Source organism: Moschus berezovskii, chromosome X, assembly GCF_049115385.1.
Source record: "Moschus berezovskii isolate FMDL1 chromosome X, NW_MosBer_1.0, whole genome shotgun sequence".
Lineage (NCBI taxonomy): Eukaryota > Metazoa > Chordata > Mammalia > Artiodactyla > Moschidae > Moschus > Moschus berezovskii.
The window spans coordinates 61,964,917-61,978,562 of record NC_142488.1 but is presented as its reverse complement, the minus strand read 5'-3'; the positions used below and the strand labels follow the sequence as shown (position 1 = coordinate 61,978,562).

The following is a 13,646-nucleotide window of genomic DNA, read 5'->3' as shown; positions in this document are numbered from 1 at the left end:
GTGCTCAAGCTGATTTTAAGAACAAGGGGAAAAAGCTTTATTTGCAAAGAATAAACCATTAATTTACACAAACTTACATCCCAATTTATATACATTATATATAGTTTATATACACAGTATCTCACACTGGATGCTGATCCCCAAAGCAGCATTGGGCCTGCTCCAGGCCATCCTCACAATGCAGCCCTTCCCCCATCCCAGCGGGAAGCATTTTGACTAAAGAAATGACATATCCCAATTCCACTTGGAGAGAGCCCTAAAATGGATTACAAGGAAAAAATCCAGTTCTTTTTTGGTGCTCACATGGCCTAGGGAAAACTTCAGGCAGGGGGGAGTCCTGAGGTGGCCCCAGGACTCCCTGCAGTTGGGCCTGTCCAGAGGCTTCCATCCTGAGGCAGAAGCTGGGGGAAGTGCCCTGGGGAAGGAAGCACTCTGACACAGGTTGTGGTCATGCATTCCCTGCCTGGCCAGGCTCCGGAAGGGGGCCAAGCACTTCCAGACTTGAGTCTGCAGGTTGCAGAAAGAAGGGAGCTGTGTGGGACACAGACTGCCTCCTTCACTTTGCTGAGTCTGGAGGTTGGGGCCCCCTCACTTTAGGAAGGTCGCCTTCCCTCTCTGGACCTCAGTTTCCACATGAGTAGGGTAGAGGGTAGGTTGGGCTAGATTACTTCTAAGGGCCTCTTGAGTTCTTAATTTCTCTGAGTCTATTTGCATCCACCAGAAGTTACATAAAACACACGTATTCACACATGGCTCAAACTCTTTGTTCACCTTCAGGGTTCCTAGCCCTTTACTGTTCATCAAAAGAAATTTGGCTCAGGATGGAAGAAGGGGGTCCCCAACAGCTGCCTTTTGTGCCAGCTTTGGCTGTTGGAGCCACAGCAGCTGGCAAAGCCCCCACCATGCAATTCTGCTTCAAACCTCTGTCATCCGCTTGCTCACAAATGGCCTCATCCCATCCTCTGTGCTAGCCTCAGCTTTCTAAAGCCATGTTGGTGTAATTCCAAGGGGTGAATCTAGCTCCACATTCTCTTAAGAGTAAATGACTTCAATAACTTTGCAGCAACAGGGCTCCCCAGCTACCTCTTGCTTCCCTCATCACCCCTCTCTCTCCAGAGTTGCATTTGAAGGGTCACAATGAATAAGAGTCCTGTGTGAATCCTATCTTCCCTCTAATCCCCTCCATACCTGGAGAAGAGGGTTGGTGTCAGAATGCCCTTTAGTGACACAATTAGTAAGTCTTTTGCTTCCCTCATCTCACACCATTCTGACTTTAGATCCAGACCTCTCTTGGGTTTTCTTTGCATCCCTGAGAGATCCTGGTAATACAGAGGTCTCTGTGGTATGGCAGAAAGAGATAAGAAGTCACTCTGTAGCTGTGGGAAGTGACCGGCTCCTGTAACTTGTCTGAAGGGTAACCAGAGGAGGCCGTTGTCCACAGGAGGGGCTCCATGCACAATGGTTGGTTCATTGGTTGGTTCTTTCATTGGATGAAAGAACACAAGGGGTATCTGTTCTGTGGGTACTGGAGGCCTGCTGCTTGGGCATGCTACCGAGATGATTCTTCTGAACACAAAAGCTCTAAGGCTGATGGGAGTTTCCCAAAGAAATGGCCTACTCTTTTGTCCCAGAGCCCTTGGCAGTCAAGAGAAAAGGCATTACCATCAAGGAACGAAAATGAGCCTCTCTGGGTTTCTCCCTAGATCCCTCAAGGATTTGGGGTCCATATCACCATTTTGATTGGTTCTCTTTAGATTCCAAATTCAAAACAATGCTGGGGAAGAACAGAAGAGCTTCACAGTCAGACCTGGTTGAAAGCCCCAGGTATGACTTAAGTTGGGTGAGATCCTGCTCAAAGCACTCAACCTCTGAGCCTCATCTAAACAATGGGGTTGGTAATATTATCAATGGAGATAGAGAAAATACAAACTTTAAGGAGAGGTTTTCATCAGATTCTGCTAACTGAGGACTGTCTAAGGCACTTTATAGGATCTGGGGTCAAACACATGCCTCAAGCTTGCCTCATCTGGGGTGGGAAGACTATCATTAGCAACCAGATAATGGTGGAGTAGCTCACTCCCTCTTGCTCTGATCCTTGAAGAGCCAAGCAGCATAGTTTCTTAAAAAAGGAAGGCACAGCAGGGAAATGAGTACCTGTTGTTCTTGGTGGATTTCAGCTGCCTGAAGGACCTTACTCCCTCTCTCTGCAAAAGGAAATTTGTTCCAGGAGTAAAAGTAGCAGATTCTACAAGACTGGCTCTCTCAGCTTTGGGCTACAGACCCAGCACCCAAACTGGGCCCAGACAGTTAGAAATAAGACCCTTGAATGATCCTATCATATGATTCGATGGGAAGCTTGAGGGTGGGGGAAAGGTGTCTTTGGTACTGACTAGAGGGCACAAGCCTGTCCATTGCCTAGACACTGCCTCCTTTTGAGCCTGGATTCAGGGAAGCAGCACTGGAATCTATGGTGACTCTTCTGTGCTGTGGTTTTCTGGAGCCAGAGAGAAGAAAGGGGGTGGCATGTGGTTAGTAGGGCATCAGTTGTTGTCCTTTCAGACAAGGTCTATGCTAATGACCACTTGGATTGCAATACACTTGAAGGAAATCCTGTCCTATCCCCAGCTCTTAACCTTTCTGGGTCTGATAAAAAGCTCTGCCTTGTTGATTCCCAGGGTCAGTCTAGGGTTTGGGAATATTAGTAGGCTAGCATGGCAGCTGCCTAGATACTAGAATTTGAAGGCACTTTTGGAGGTCATTCAGTCCAACTCTTTGCCCCCAGACATAACTAGATGAATATTTGTGCTGCTTAATACATGGATAACTTCCTTTGCGCCCAGGTAATCTAAAGAGTATCTCAGACTCACACAAACACAGGTCCCAGGAGAGGCACCAGTCTCAGATAGAGGTAGGCTCTGGCGAGGAAAAAAATGGGAGTTCTCACCAGGCTGGGACCTTTCCCAATTGTGCAGGGACCCGGGGAGTTTTCTGAGCTTGGAGCATAGCTGTAAACAAAGTGAAAGACATGTGGCCCCAAGCATGGTCTCTGGTTCTTATATAGGCAGGTGTATGGCCATGCCCTGCAACTGCTTCAAGGAAAAGCAAATCTTCTCTCCCCAAAGCCCTGCCAACTGCTGCCACACGGATCAGTGAGAGTGGGAAGACCATCTGGCAGGCTTCTCCCCTGGTTTCTGCTACAAGCACCTGCATTTCCCCCCTTGCCCCTCTCCTTAGGCTTCAATGTTACCATCCCACCCCACATGCACCCTTTGAGGTCAAAGGCTTGCCCCACAGTTTGGGCTGTACTGTTGCTACTTCTCGCCTGCTGCCCAAGCCCCTCACTTTAGTGCAACAGAATGACACCAGGGACCTTGAGGTTGTAGTCATGCTAGAAGCAGTATCAATGGGGAGCCAAGGAGGAAGGTTCTGCTTCATGCCAACCCTGGGGCTTCATCAACTGTCCTGTTCACTCCAGGTCAATCTGGAAAGTCAAGTTGGCCTTGTCATCTTGGAATTACTGGGGAATAAATAGCACTGGGAAATTTTTCTCTGCGGCTGTGACACCCACATACCTCATTCCACAGCAGCACTTAGAGGTTCTGGGAGTCTTAGCTCCCTAACCTGGGGTAGGGGCATGGGCAGGGGCAAGATGAGGTTGGAGGGATCTAGGATGCAGGGGCCTCGCCCAGCCTGATGGCCCCGAAGAAGGTGGTGTGCTTGCTCATGTTGATAGAGATGTCAGCGTGCACCATCTTCACGGCGATCTTCTGCCGGGCTTTGAGGAGGCAGACACCTGCTGTATAACAAGTGTTGTAGTTGGTTTTGCCTGTCTCAATACTGCGGGTACACTGCAGGAAGGGTTTCTCGTCCACCACCACCTCATAGCTGGCAAAGTCAGTGAAGTTGATGTAGTATACCTGGGGGAGAGGCAATAAGAAGGGATTGGGGGCGAGCAGAAGGAGAGGGTGTGGCCCTCCCTGGTGACCAGTAGACAGGACCCACTCATGCGAGTTGCCACTGTGGCTCATGAAGGGATCAGTGCCACCCGAAGACACGCCAGTCAGACAACAGGACAGGTGGGGCGACAGGCTTATTCACTGTCCTGCATCCCCTCCATTGGGCTCAGAGGGCTGGAAACCTTCCTTTCAATAGCACAGGGTAGGGGGAGACTCTGCAAGGGTCAGAGCCACTCCTCATTCACCCCTTTCCCTCCCCTAGCTCCCTACCCCCGCCGGCTGCTCTCTTTGGCCCTAATGTGAAGCACAGTTCTCCTCACAAACTAGGAGCTTGATCAGTGCTGCAGATACAAATGACTATGAATCAATTTTCGATTTGTAGCCCCAGGAACTATTTGTAGATAAATTTAGAAGTCATTGGATCCCCTAAGAGGGCACAGGAACATTCTGTGGGTTCTTCAGTTCTTTCTGCTTGTAGCCCCCCTCCCCTGCTGCTGAATTTCTCACTGATTCTCCCAGTGCCCCTTGGTCCTCTCGTCTACTGATAGAAGAACAGGTCCAGAGAGATGGAGAGCGATCCACCACAAATGAGATAAAGAATGTGGAAGGGCAAAACTAACTTTACTTGGTGAACAGAAGGAAGTGCTAAGTTGTGTTCAGTGGCATGACATCCAGGGGATTTTCCCAATTTGCGTGGGGTCCAAGACCTGAGCCCACTCCCCCATTCTAACCCAGGGCAGGCACAGAGAATTAATTTTTCTCTTCATCACTACCTTATCCATCACACCCCACCCCAAGCTTTGATCCCCACCCCACATCAAATGGCACTTAGGACAAATGTCCCATAGGACACTGGGATCATACCCCTGGGTTTTGGGATACCCATCTGTCACCCTAAATGGCTCTAAGAAAGGCTGCTCCCTCCATAGACTGTTTAGGAGGCAGCAGCACATTCAGGTGTTAGGACTGCCAAAAAATAAAATAAATTCTATTTCTTAAAAATAAATTTTAAAAAATCTTTGGGTCAGGACCCAAGCTGTATCAGGATGTTTGGTGGGCTCAGCAAATGCTCGAGGACCCACCTTCTCTGACTACTCTCCTGGGAGATCTTTCTGCTGGCTTGTTGTCTTTCTGCCCATCTGCCTGCTTGCCCCTCACCCCACAGAAGCCCCAGCCTCAAGGCTCATTCACCTCTAGCTCTGAGGAGCCACACTATTGGAGACACACAACAGGGTGGAAGTGGACGGGCACTGGCCGACCTGGAAAGTGGGCCCTGGGCCGGGACAAGGACAAACATAGAGGGAGAAAAGTGCTGGGACAGAAAAAAATAAAGGGAGACAAAAGAAGCAAGAATAACAGAGAAGCAGAAAGGTAGAGAAACAAATGGAAGAAAGAGGAAGGAAAGACAGAAATTTTTCTGAGGTGGAGAGAAGGTCTGGAAGAGCACTCTTCATTATAAAGCCAGTGGTGTGGGGAGGGAGGGGTTCTCAGCAACCCTGGAACCGACTTTTAAAGAATATACTGAGACAGAGTTCGGTTTTGGCAGTAGAACCAAACAGCTCAGCAGGGAAGCTAGGGCTTGGGGCCCTGTAGGACGGGATCAGATGTCAGGGTGTGGGAGGGGCCTCTTTTCAGTTTTCACTCATATCTGGCTAAGAAAAAAACCCTAACAGACCCTTCTGTCTCTCCGCCTTGCTTTCAACTCCCTCCCGGAGTGGTTCTTCCCTCCAACCCCCCCACCCAGGACTTCAGCCATTGGCTGGTCTGGGCTGGCTCCACAGTGCCCCTCTGTGGCATGCAAAGGATCTGCATTCTGGATATAAGAAGAGTTAGGCCTGAGACCGTACTCACTTCTACCTGACTATAGATGAAGTAGGTGCCGTCCACCAGTACCTCCAACTCCCCACTGCGGGGGTGTAGTTTAAACACCTTGGGGTTCATGGTGATGCGAGACCAGTCATTGAGTACTCCACCTGAAAGATCTCAGTATGAGAGAACGGCAGTCACTCAGTACATGTCAGAATCACCTGGGCAATAGAAACAACAAATATCAAGCTGTACACAACCCCCACCCCCATTGTGATATAACCGGGATAACCCAGGAGGCCAAGCTTTAAGAACATCCGGAAGAAGGGAAAGCAGTCTGTTTGTAAATTGGCAGCCAGGCCTGCTTCAGGCCCCTGGGGTCTACATATCCCTTCTCTTTCCTCTTCCGACTTCTCTGTCTGGAAGGATCTTTAACCAACACCTTCCAACTGGAATTGGGGCTGGTTGGTAAGAAGAGGGTGGGCATGCGGCCCTATTTTCTTTTTTGTTCTGAGGCCTGCACAGGCAAAATCCAGACACTGAGGGGCAGGCTAGGTCTTATTATTCCATTTCATCTCACCAGCCATAGCTCCCGAATCCCTATTTCTCCTTGTCCTTAACAGATTCCTTTTTATTGTTCCTCCACACTCATTTCTTTCTGGAATGTCTCCATGGGCCCCCAGTAAACCACTTGGCCCAAGGATCTGTCTATCCAGAGAACTTTAGGGATCAGGGTTAAGTCAGATTTCATGGCGGCCAGACAAGGAACCGCCAGTAATAAGGCCATGTAGGGCAGAGGGATCTTTATAAGAGTGAGGGATCAACTGCCACGCAGCCCTAGAACCAGCCAAATGGATGGAGAGGGTGTCAGAGCATGGAGGCGCTGCTGCAAAGCATTTCTCATTAATACCCCATTGCGGGTGGAGAGGCACCTGAGGCAGGAAGTAGAGCTTCCCTTTCCATTCTGTAGCAAAGGGGATGTTCCTTCCCACCCCAAGAGGAGGGAGTCCAGGCTTGGGAGGCTTTTCTCTTCAAAACCATCCATTCTTAGAGATGCAGACATAGAGAACAGATTTGTGGACATGGGGGTGTGTGTGCAGGGGGGAAGGAGCGGGTGGGATGAATGGAGAGAGTAGCATGGAAGGATATGCACTACCATCTGTGAAATGGATGGCCAGTGGGAATCTGCTGTATGACCCAGGGAGCTCAAACCAGGGCTCTGTGACAACTTAGAGGGGTGAGATGCGGTGGGAGGGAGGAGAGAGGTTCAAAAGGGAGGGGATATATGTATACCTATGGCTGATTCACGCTGGGGTATGACAGAGACTGACACAATATTGTAAAGCAGTTATGCTTCAATTAAAAATAAATTTCAAAAAATCCATTCTTCATCCAAGAAAACATATTTTGAAGATCCATCCTTGGCTAGTCTCAGGAGGTCTGCCTTTCTGAGGTGTGAGGAAAAGGTGCCCATCTTCCCTTGAGGTGATAAGCAGACGGGATAGGAGTTCTGAGGAGATGCTCTGGCTTTGTCCCTCATGGAGGAGCATTCTTCAGGAAATCGTCTACCCCTGACCCCTCACTCTTGCTTCTGCTGGAACTAAAGATCAGCATAGACTACTGCTGGGGATTGGCCCAGAGGGGTTGGAACTAGTCTTATATGGTGGGAACAAAATCAGTAGCTTCTGGCATAACACTGAGGCCACCCATCCAGACACCCAAAGAAATCTATTTCCTGACTGTCTCACTCCTCCCTGGATAGATGGTGATCATGGCCTACCCAGCATCCTGGGTCCCAAGGCACTTGGTCCTGGCAGGACAGTTTGGGTTTTGATACCATTGTGTTCTTACTTATATTTCTGAGGCAATTAAGTCAGGCATCCAGGTGGCAGTCCGAGAGGTAGCCAAGCCCAGTCACTAAGGAAGCAGAGCACAGCCAGTTCAGGACTGACTGGGTTCTTAGAAGCTGTCCCCATGAAGCAGGTTTCTGACCCTTCATTTACTGCTTTTGTACTCACAGCCCCTCCCTTCTACTCCAAGCTCTGTAAGCATCTGGCGTCTTGGCTGGCTTGCTGCTTCCTGAGGCTCCTGTGGGTTCATGCATTTTAGGCTTCGTATACCCTGGAGACTGGACATTATTTCAAAGCACTGTTCTTTAATGAATGTTCATATCTCTTTGGGGAAGAAAATGAAGCTAATCACTCAGTGGAGTATACACACACATCACTGAAGTAGCATAGTGCAGTGGAAAGAGTCAGAGAGATGTGGTTTTGAATCCCAGCTCCTACTCTTAATGGAAATCTTGGGCCAGATAATTAACCTTTCTGAGCTTCAGTTTCTGTCTCTGTAAAAAGGAGCTAATGCCTACCTTTGTTGTGACGATCAAATCAAATCAAAGACAAAAAAAGTATGTCGAAAAATCTAAAGTACCATACAAACATAAGGCAGTAGATTTAGTATGGTATTGTCCAATCTCTCTGGCACTCTGTTTCCCCACCTTTGAAATGCAGGGATTACATTAAAGTAGGATTTCTAACCTCCTACAATCCACCCCCTTTTTTTGTAGACACTAGCATCTCATACTTCCCACAGAGTCTAACATGCCTCCCCACTTCCCTAAGAGAAACACCACTCCACCCTAGACCCATCACACAAAATTTGATTTTATGTATTTCTACTTTCTATAATTTGTATTGTGAAAATGTTGATCAAACTATACATATTCCCAATGGTGACTCTGATTCAGCTTCCACTTTCCAAGAATCCCTGGTTTAGACAATGTCTCAAGTCCCTTTCAGCTTCTTTTTTTTAATCTGGGATTCTAACTGCAATTTGGAGTAACCAGTTTGAGGGCAAGCAATTACTTGAAACAGCCAGCAGAGGGCAAAATGGAGTAGAGAATGGCCCCTAGTGTCAAGGGTACCTCTGAGGTCTGGGAGGAACTAGGCTGGGTGATTATTTGAAGGCTGTGGGTAAGGGTGGTGGCAGGAAGAAACTCTTCTTAGGGAGAGAGCCTGCTTTGACTCTTACCATTCTTGACTTGGATCGCTGACCCTTGGCCCTGTAGATGCACCACGGCTGGCTGGGAGGATGAGAAGGACAGAGAAAGTAGTCACTGTGAGAAATGTCTGCTTGCTCAGCCACCAGTTGCCAGGATTCCACCTTCCAGTCTTCATTTGTATCCCAATTCTGACCCCTCTCCCCTGTCCTGTGATGCGAGTGGCCACATTTCTACTAGAGGGTAATATGATTTTATAGCTCTGCCAAATGTAATGCCTCTGAGCCTCATTTCCCTAACTGTGAAATGGGGATTCTGAGAATCTCTGTCTGGCCTCTCTCACAGAGATGTCTGAAGATCAACTGAGGTGACGAATATAAAATACCCTGCAAGCCATCCAGCACCGTGCAGCTGTGTAGATTGATTGCTGTGGCCAAACAGCTGTAGTGAGAGAAGCCGTGATGAGACAAGGCGAGGCGGTGGAAACTGCCAGTAGAGATGGATCAGGAAGCTCAGAGACTAGGGAGGAGCCCTTCAGGCCATGAAGGCAGAAGGCCAGGCTGGGCTTGACCTGGAACTGGTTGGCTGATTTTCAAGAACATATTCTTAAACTTCTAAGCTGCTGACATCAGGTGGTTGGAGTGCCGACAAGGTGTCTGGTGTAGTCGGGGAGGCCCAGGACCAGGTGAATAGGCCTCACTGACAGCTCATGTCAGCTGACTATTGGGCTTGGCTGTGGTGACCCTCTGTCTCTTAGGGAATGGGGAAAAATAGCCACAGCTCAGTTCGCTTGCTAAAAGCAGGCCCTGGGGCAAAGTTTTTCTATTCATGGGAGGGGGCTGTGAATGAAAAGCCCCCAGGACTTCCAGGGTCTCCTCACAAAAGAAAGCCTCGGCAAACTTAGCAGGGAGCAAACTCAAGGGTGGCTCAGGCCTGTGGCCTTCCCTCCTTCCCAGCAAGACAGCAATTCCCAGCCAACCTGGTTTTCTCGAGTTCCAGCTTTATCAGCAGCACCTGCAAAATAGGACAGGCCAGTCAGAGGGCATGCTCTGTCTACTTGCTTTTCTCTTCATCTAGGCAGCCAATGGCACTGAGCTTTGGCTCCCTGTCTGAGCCAAGCCAGGCTCAATCTGAGCCTTTTGCCAAACATCAACTGAGCCTTATTTTCCAGGACTCAGAGCTGGAGGGAGAGTCAGGGTGTGATGCGGGGCTCTGGAGTGGGAGATGACACTCCTTTCTTCTCTGACCTGTCCCTGACCTGCATCTTCAATGCACCCAGCACCCAGCAGGAAACTGGCCTCTCACCAACAATGGCCCAAGGCAAGTGCCACTGAGCACCCATGGTGACAGAGGAGAGTGCATTCCTGTCACCATGTGACCCTGAGACAATGGTGCTTGCTTCTTTAGCCTTTTGTTCTCTTTCTATTAATTTTCTCTGTAGAATGCATTGCCATTTGTAAACATCTTGCTTCTTTAATTGTCACTCTTCTCCTGTACGATATAAATTCCACGAGAACAGGAACCACTCACTAATCAATATATCTCTTGCATATAGAAAGTACGCAATGAATATTTGTAGAAAGATTGGATGAAAAAAAAATTCCAAACTGCATTTCTTGGGGCCACAATGACACTGATTAGCCCTGTTTGAACTACCAGTCAAGGAAACTGAGTCTTATGGCAGTATTCTTGGACCCAGAGAAATCAGCTGTGGAGAGTCCATTTCTGTAAAAGCCCCAAGACACAAGAGGGGAGCAGGAGAAGGAAATAGTAACTGACCTAAGCCCAGGCAGTCTGACTCCTGTCAACTCTGATTAGGCAGGTTTGGATCTGCATCTATATCTTTGGGATGGCCTTCTGGGCCCAAGGGGAAAGATGCAAAGAGATTAAATGCTATTCAAATGGGCCACGTGGTTGGGGAAGGATGTAGCACAATAAGCACTTGGTTCCTCAACCAAGTGTCTGTGTCTGTGCCTGTGTCTGCCTGAGTGACTCATAAATTTCCAACTCCTTGATTATCAGTGACTACTGGTCTACCTCTATGGGAAAGGCATTTCAGAGTTCATGGGATGAGACTACTCTAGGACTTGTCATTCTGTCCAGCCCCCAACATTTGTCTCCATGTTGTTGTTATTGTTTAGTTGCTGAGTTGTGTCTGACTCTTTGTGACCCCATGGAGTGTCGCCCACTGGGCTCCTCTGTCCATGGGATTTCCCAGGCAAGATTACTGGAGTGGGTTACCATTTCCATGTCTAGGGGATCTTCCCGGGCCAGGGATTGAACCTGCATCTCCTGTATTGACACTTGAGTTTTTTACCTGGGAGCCACTAGGGAAGCCCATTCCTCCCTTTTGCCTTTTTCTAATCAAACAGCAGTATGTGAAGCTAGATGCTGGAAATCAGGAGACAAAATCCACAGGTCAAGAACAGGTATCTCTTCCTCGACAGGTTGGTATAAATATGAAGTCAGAGCAAGGCAGGCCCTACTGACTTGTTCAATTCCTAGCTCTCCACTGAGCTAGGAGACCACACACCATCAGTCGTGTCTGACTCTTTGCAACCCTAAGGACTGTAGCCCACCAGGTTCTTCTGTCCTGGATTCTCCAGGCAAGAATACTGGTTGCCATGCCCTCCTCCAGGGAATCTTCCTGACCCAGGAATCAAACCAGTGTCTCTTACGTCTTCTGCATTGGCAGGCAGATTCTTTACCACTAGCACCTCCTGGGAAGCCCCATAAATAAGAACTTAGAACAGGGCAGGCTCTACTGGCTTCTCCAATTCCTAGCTCTCCACTAAGCAAGGAGACCACACACCATCATTTTAAACTGCTCTTGGGATCACCTGCTCCAGTTCTATTAGAGAACTTTTAAGGAGCCTAGGATGGTGGAGAGATGGAAGAACTCACCAGAAGGTCCTTGGAGGCCAGGGGGTCCTTGAGGACCAGGAGGACCTGGAGGGCCGGGTGGTCCCATAACAGTTGTTCCTGGAATCCCAGGAATCCCTGGAATCCCTGGGGGTCCTTGGGGTCCTGGAGGTCCTGGAGGTCCTGGGGGGCCATTGGGTCCAGGAGGTCCTGCCTTCTTTCCTGAAAGATGAGATTCGGTATCACATTTATAATTATTGACTGAGTGTACTGTCAGGAGTTCCACAGCTTTCTCATGACACAAAGTTGGCCTTCTGGGAGTTCCTGCTCTTAAAGAGGTGGATACTTTTATCACACATCACACACACACACACACACACACACACACACACACACTTTGTGTTTCATGAATCAGCATTTACAGGCTGTGTTTGAAGAAATAATGACCCTCAAGGAACTTGGTCTCGTGTGGAAACAGACACGGTCACAGGACAGTAGAAGTGTTGCATTAATTGTAGGGACAAAATCCTGGAGAGGTCAGGGAAGGCTTAAAAAAGGAGGTTACAGTTTGGCTAAGTCCAAAGGATCAGAATCACCAAGTGGGTAGACCTTAAAAAGTGGGACACTTTTTAGAATTGAGAACTGGGCTACTGTTGCAGAGTGTGGCTCTCATGTTTACTATCCAGGTTGGTGGACTTGTTGTGGATGAGATGAGCAAGCTAGGAGGCCAGCTTGACCTTCGGAAGACTATCACTTCCAGGAAGCCTTCCTGTAGGAGTCAGGATGTACAGGGACCTGAGCTTGGGATGAAGGCTGAAAAGTAGAATTGGAAGGAGTCTGGGAAAATGAGAGGTGGTGGGGGGAAGGGGGAGGGAGGAGAGAAGGAGAGAGAGAGAGAGAGAGAAGGCTCAAGTAATGTAATGAAAGAAGGGGTGGTGGAGACCAGAGAGAGCTGAGCTGTGGAGGAAACAGCAGGCAGGTTTTGCTTTCTCAGCTGACCTCTCTAAACCCTATTTTTAAAGAGCTCTGGGAAAGGAAATTCTGCAGAATCCCTTGGTAACATGTTCCAATGTTTATCACCCCCTCACTGTTAGGAAGTTCTTCTGTATATTGAACTGAAATTCCTCCTGTGGAAGTTTAAGCTCTTATTCTATTGTTTGTACAGATAGAAAATAGTTGCCATCATATGCACAATAACCCTAGTGTGCTCAAGGACACTAAGTCACCTGTCAACCTCTATTTTTATAGGCTAAATAATCTAGCTTCCCAGAGTCTTCTTTCCTCAGAGGCCCTATTCTTGAATGTATTATTAATCAAGCCACCAGATCCTCCCCATTTCCTCCTTGCTCTCTTTTCAGAGCAGTCTCAGCCTTCCTATTCCACATTCCAGTCCTTCCCATATTCCCACCAAAACTACGTTAACCAAGTCCTAACTGTGGGGTCGCGGAGAGTCGGACATGACTGAGCGACTGAACTGAACTGAACTGTGGCCTTGAACTGAAAGTTCCAGTCCTTCCTGTTTACCTCCTCTGCTCTGTGCAGTCCAACTCAAGAACTGCAGGTGGTCACAGGAGGGCGGCTGCTCCCTCACTTCACTGCCTTTTCACAGCCTTGTGGAAGTCCCAGGAATGGGAGCCTTTCCCCAGCCTCCATCATGGTGTCCTCACTTGTGATACTTTCTTCCTTTTAAAATATAACCCTGTCAAGTCTCACTTAAATACCTCTTTCTTGACACTGCCTTCTGGCTTCCTGGACTCGCAGGCTGGAGAATCCTGTTCTGATTCATCAGGTTCTCTTTTAAGGAGAAAGCCGTGCTCAAGAAACCCAATCCCCATGGCAACGCCACTCAAGGTCAGTTGTCCATGTCTAACCACATCTGCATTTACAATGAAACAACAGGGTCATTGTGGGCCCCTTCCCCAGGGAGGAAAGTAAGGAAAGTACAGAGAGCTTTTCTCCCAGGGGGAGGCAGGAGTTTTAGCATTTTCCCTGCACTCAACAGCAAGAGATTGAATCTGCCCGGT

General features: G+C 48.5%; 1 protein-coding gene across 2 annotated transcripts in view; it reads right to left on the bottom strand.

Moving 5' to 3' along the window:
* Positions 1-1,860: 1,860 nt before the first annotated feature.
* Positions 1,861-13,646, bottom strand: part of EDA (ectodysplasin A) — a 413,746-nt gene continuing 401,960 nt past the window's right edge. Inside the window, exons 4-8 of one of the 2 annotated variants that reach the window (XM_055438357.2) lie at positions 11,665-11,844; positions 9,740-9,774; positions 8,793-8,844; positions 5,808-5,938; positions 1,861-3,917 (exon numbers count right to left, since the gene is read on the bottom strand). In XM_055438357.2, the coding sequence (XP_055294332.1) occupies positions 3,666-3,917; positions 5,808-5,938; positions 8,793-8,844; positions 9,740-9,774; positions 11,665-11,844 (650 nt within the window). In that variant the 3' untranslated portion in view covers positions 1,861-3,665. The remainder of the gene's footprint in view (positions 3,918-5,807; positions 5,939-8,792; positions 8,845-9,739; positions 9,775-11,664; positions 11,845-13,646) is intronic. The other variant, XM_055438358.2, reaches the window with a different exon arrangement.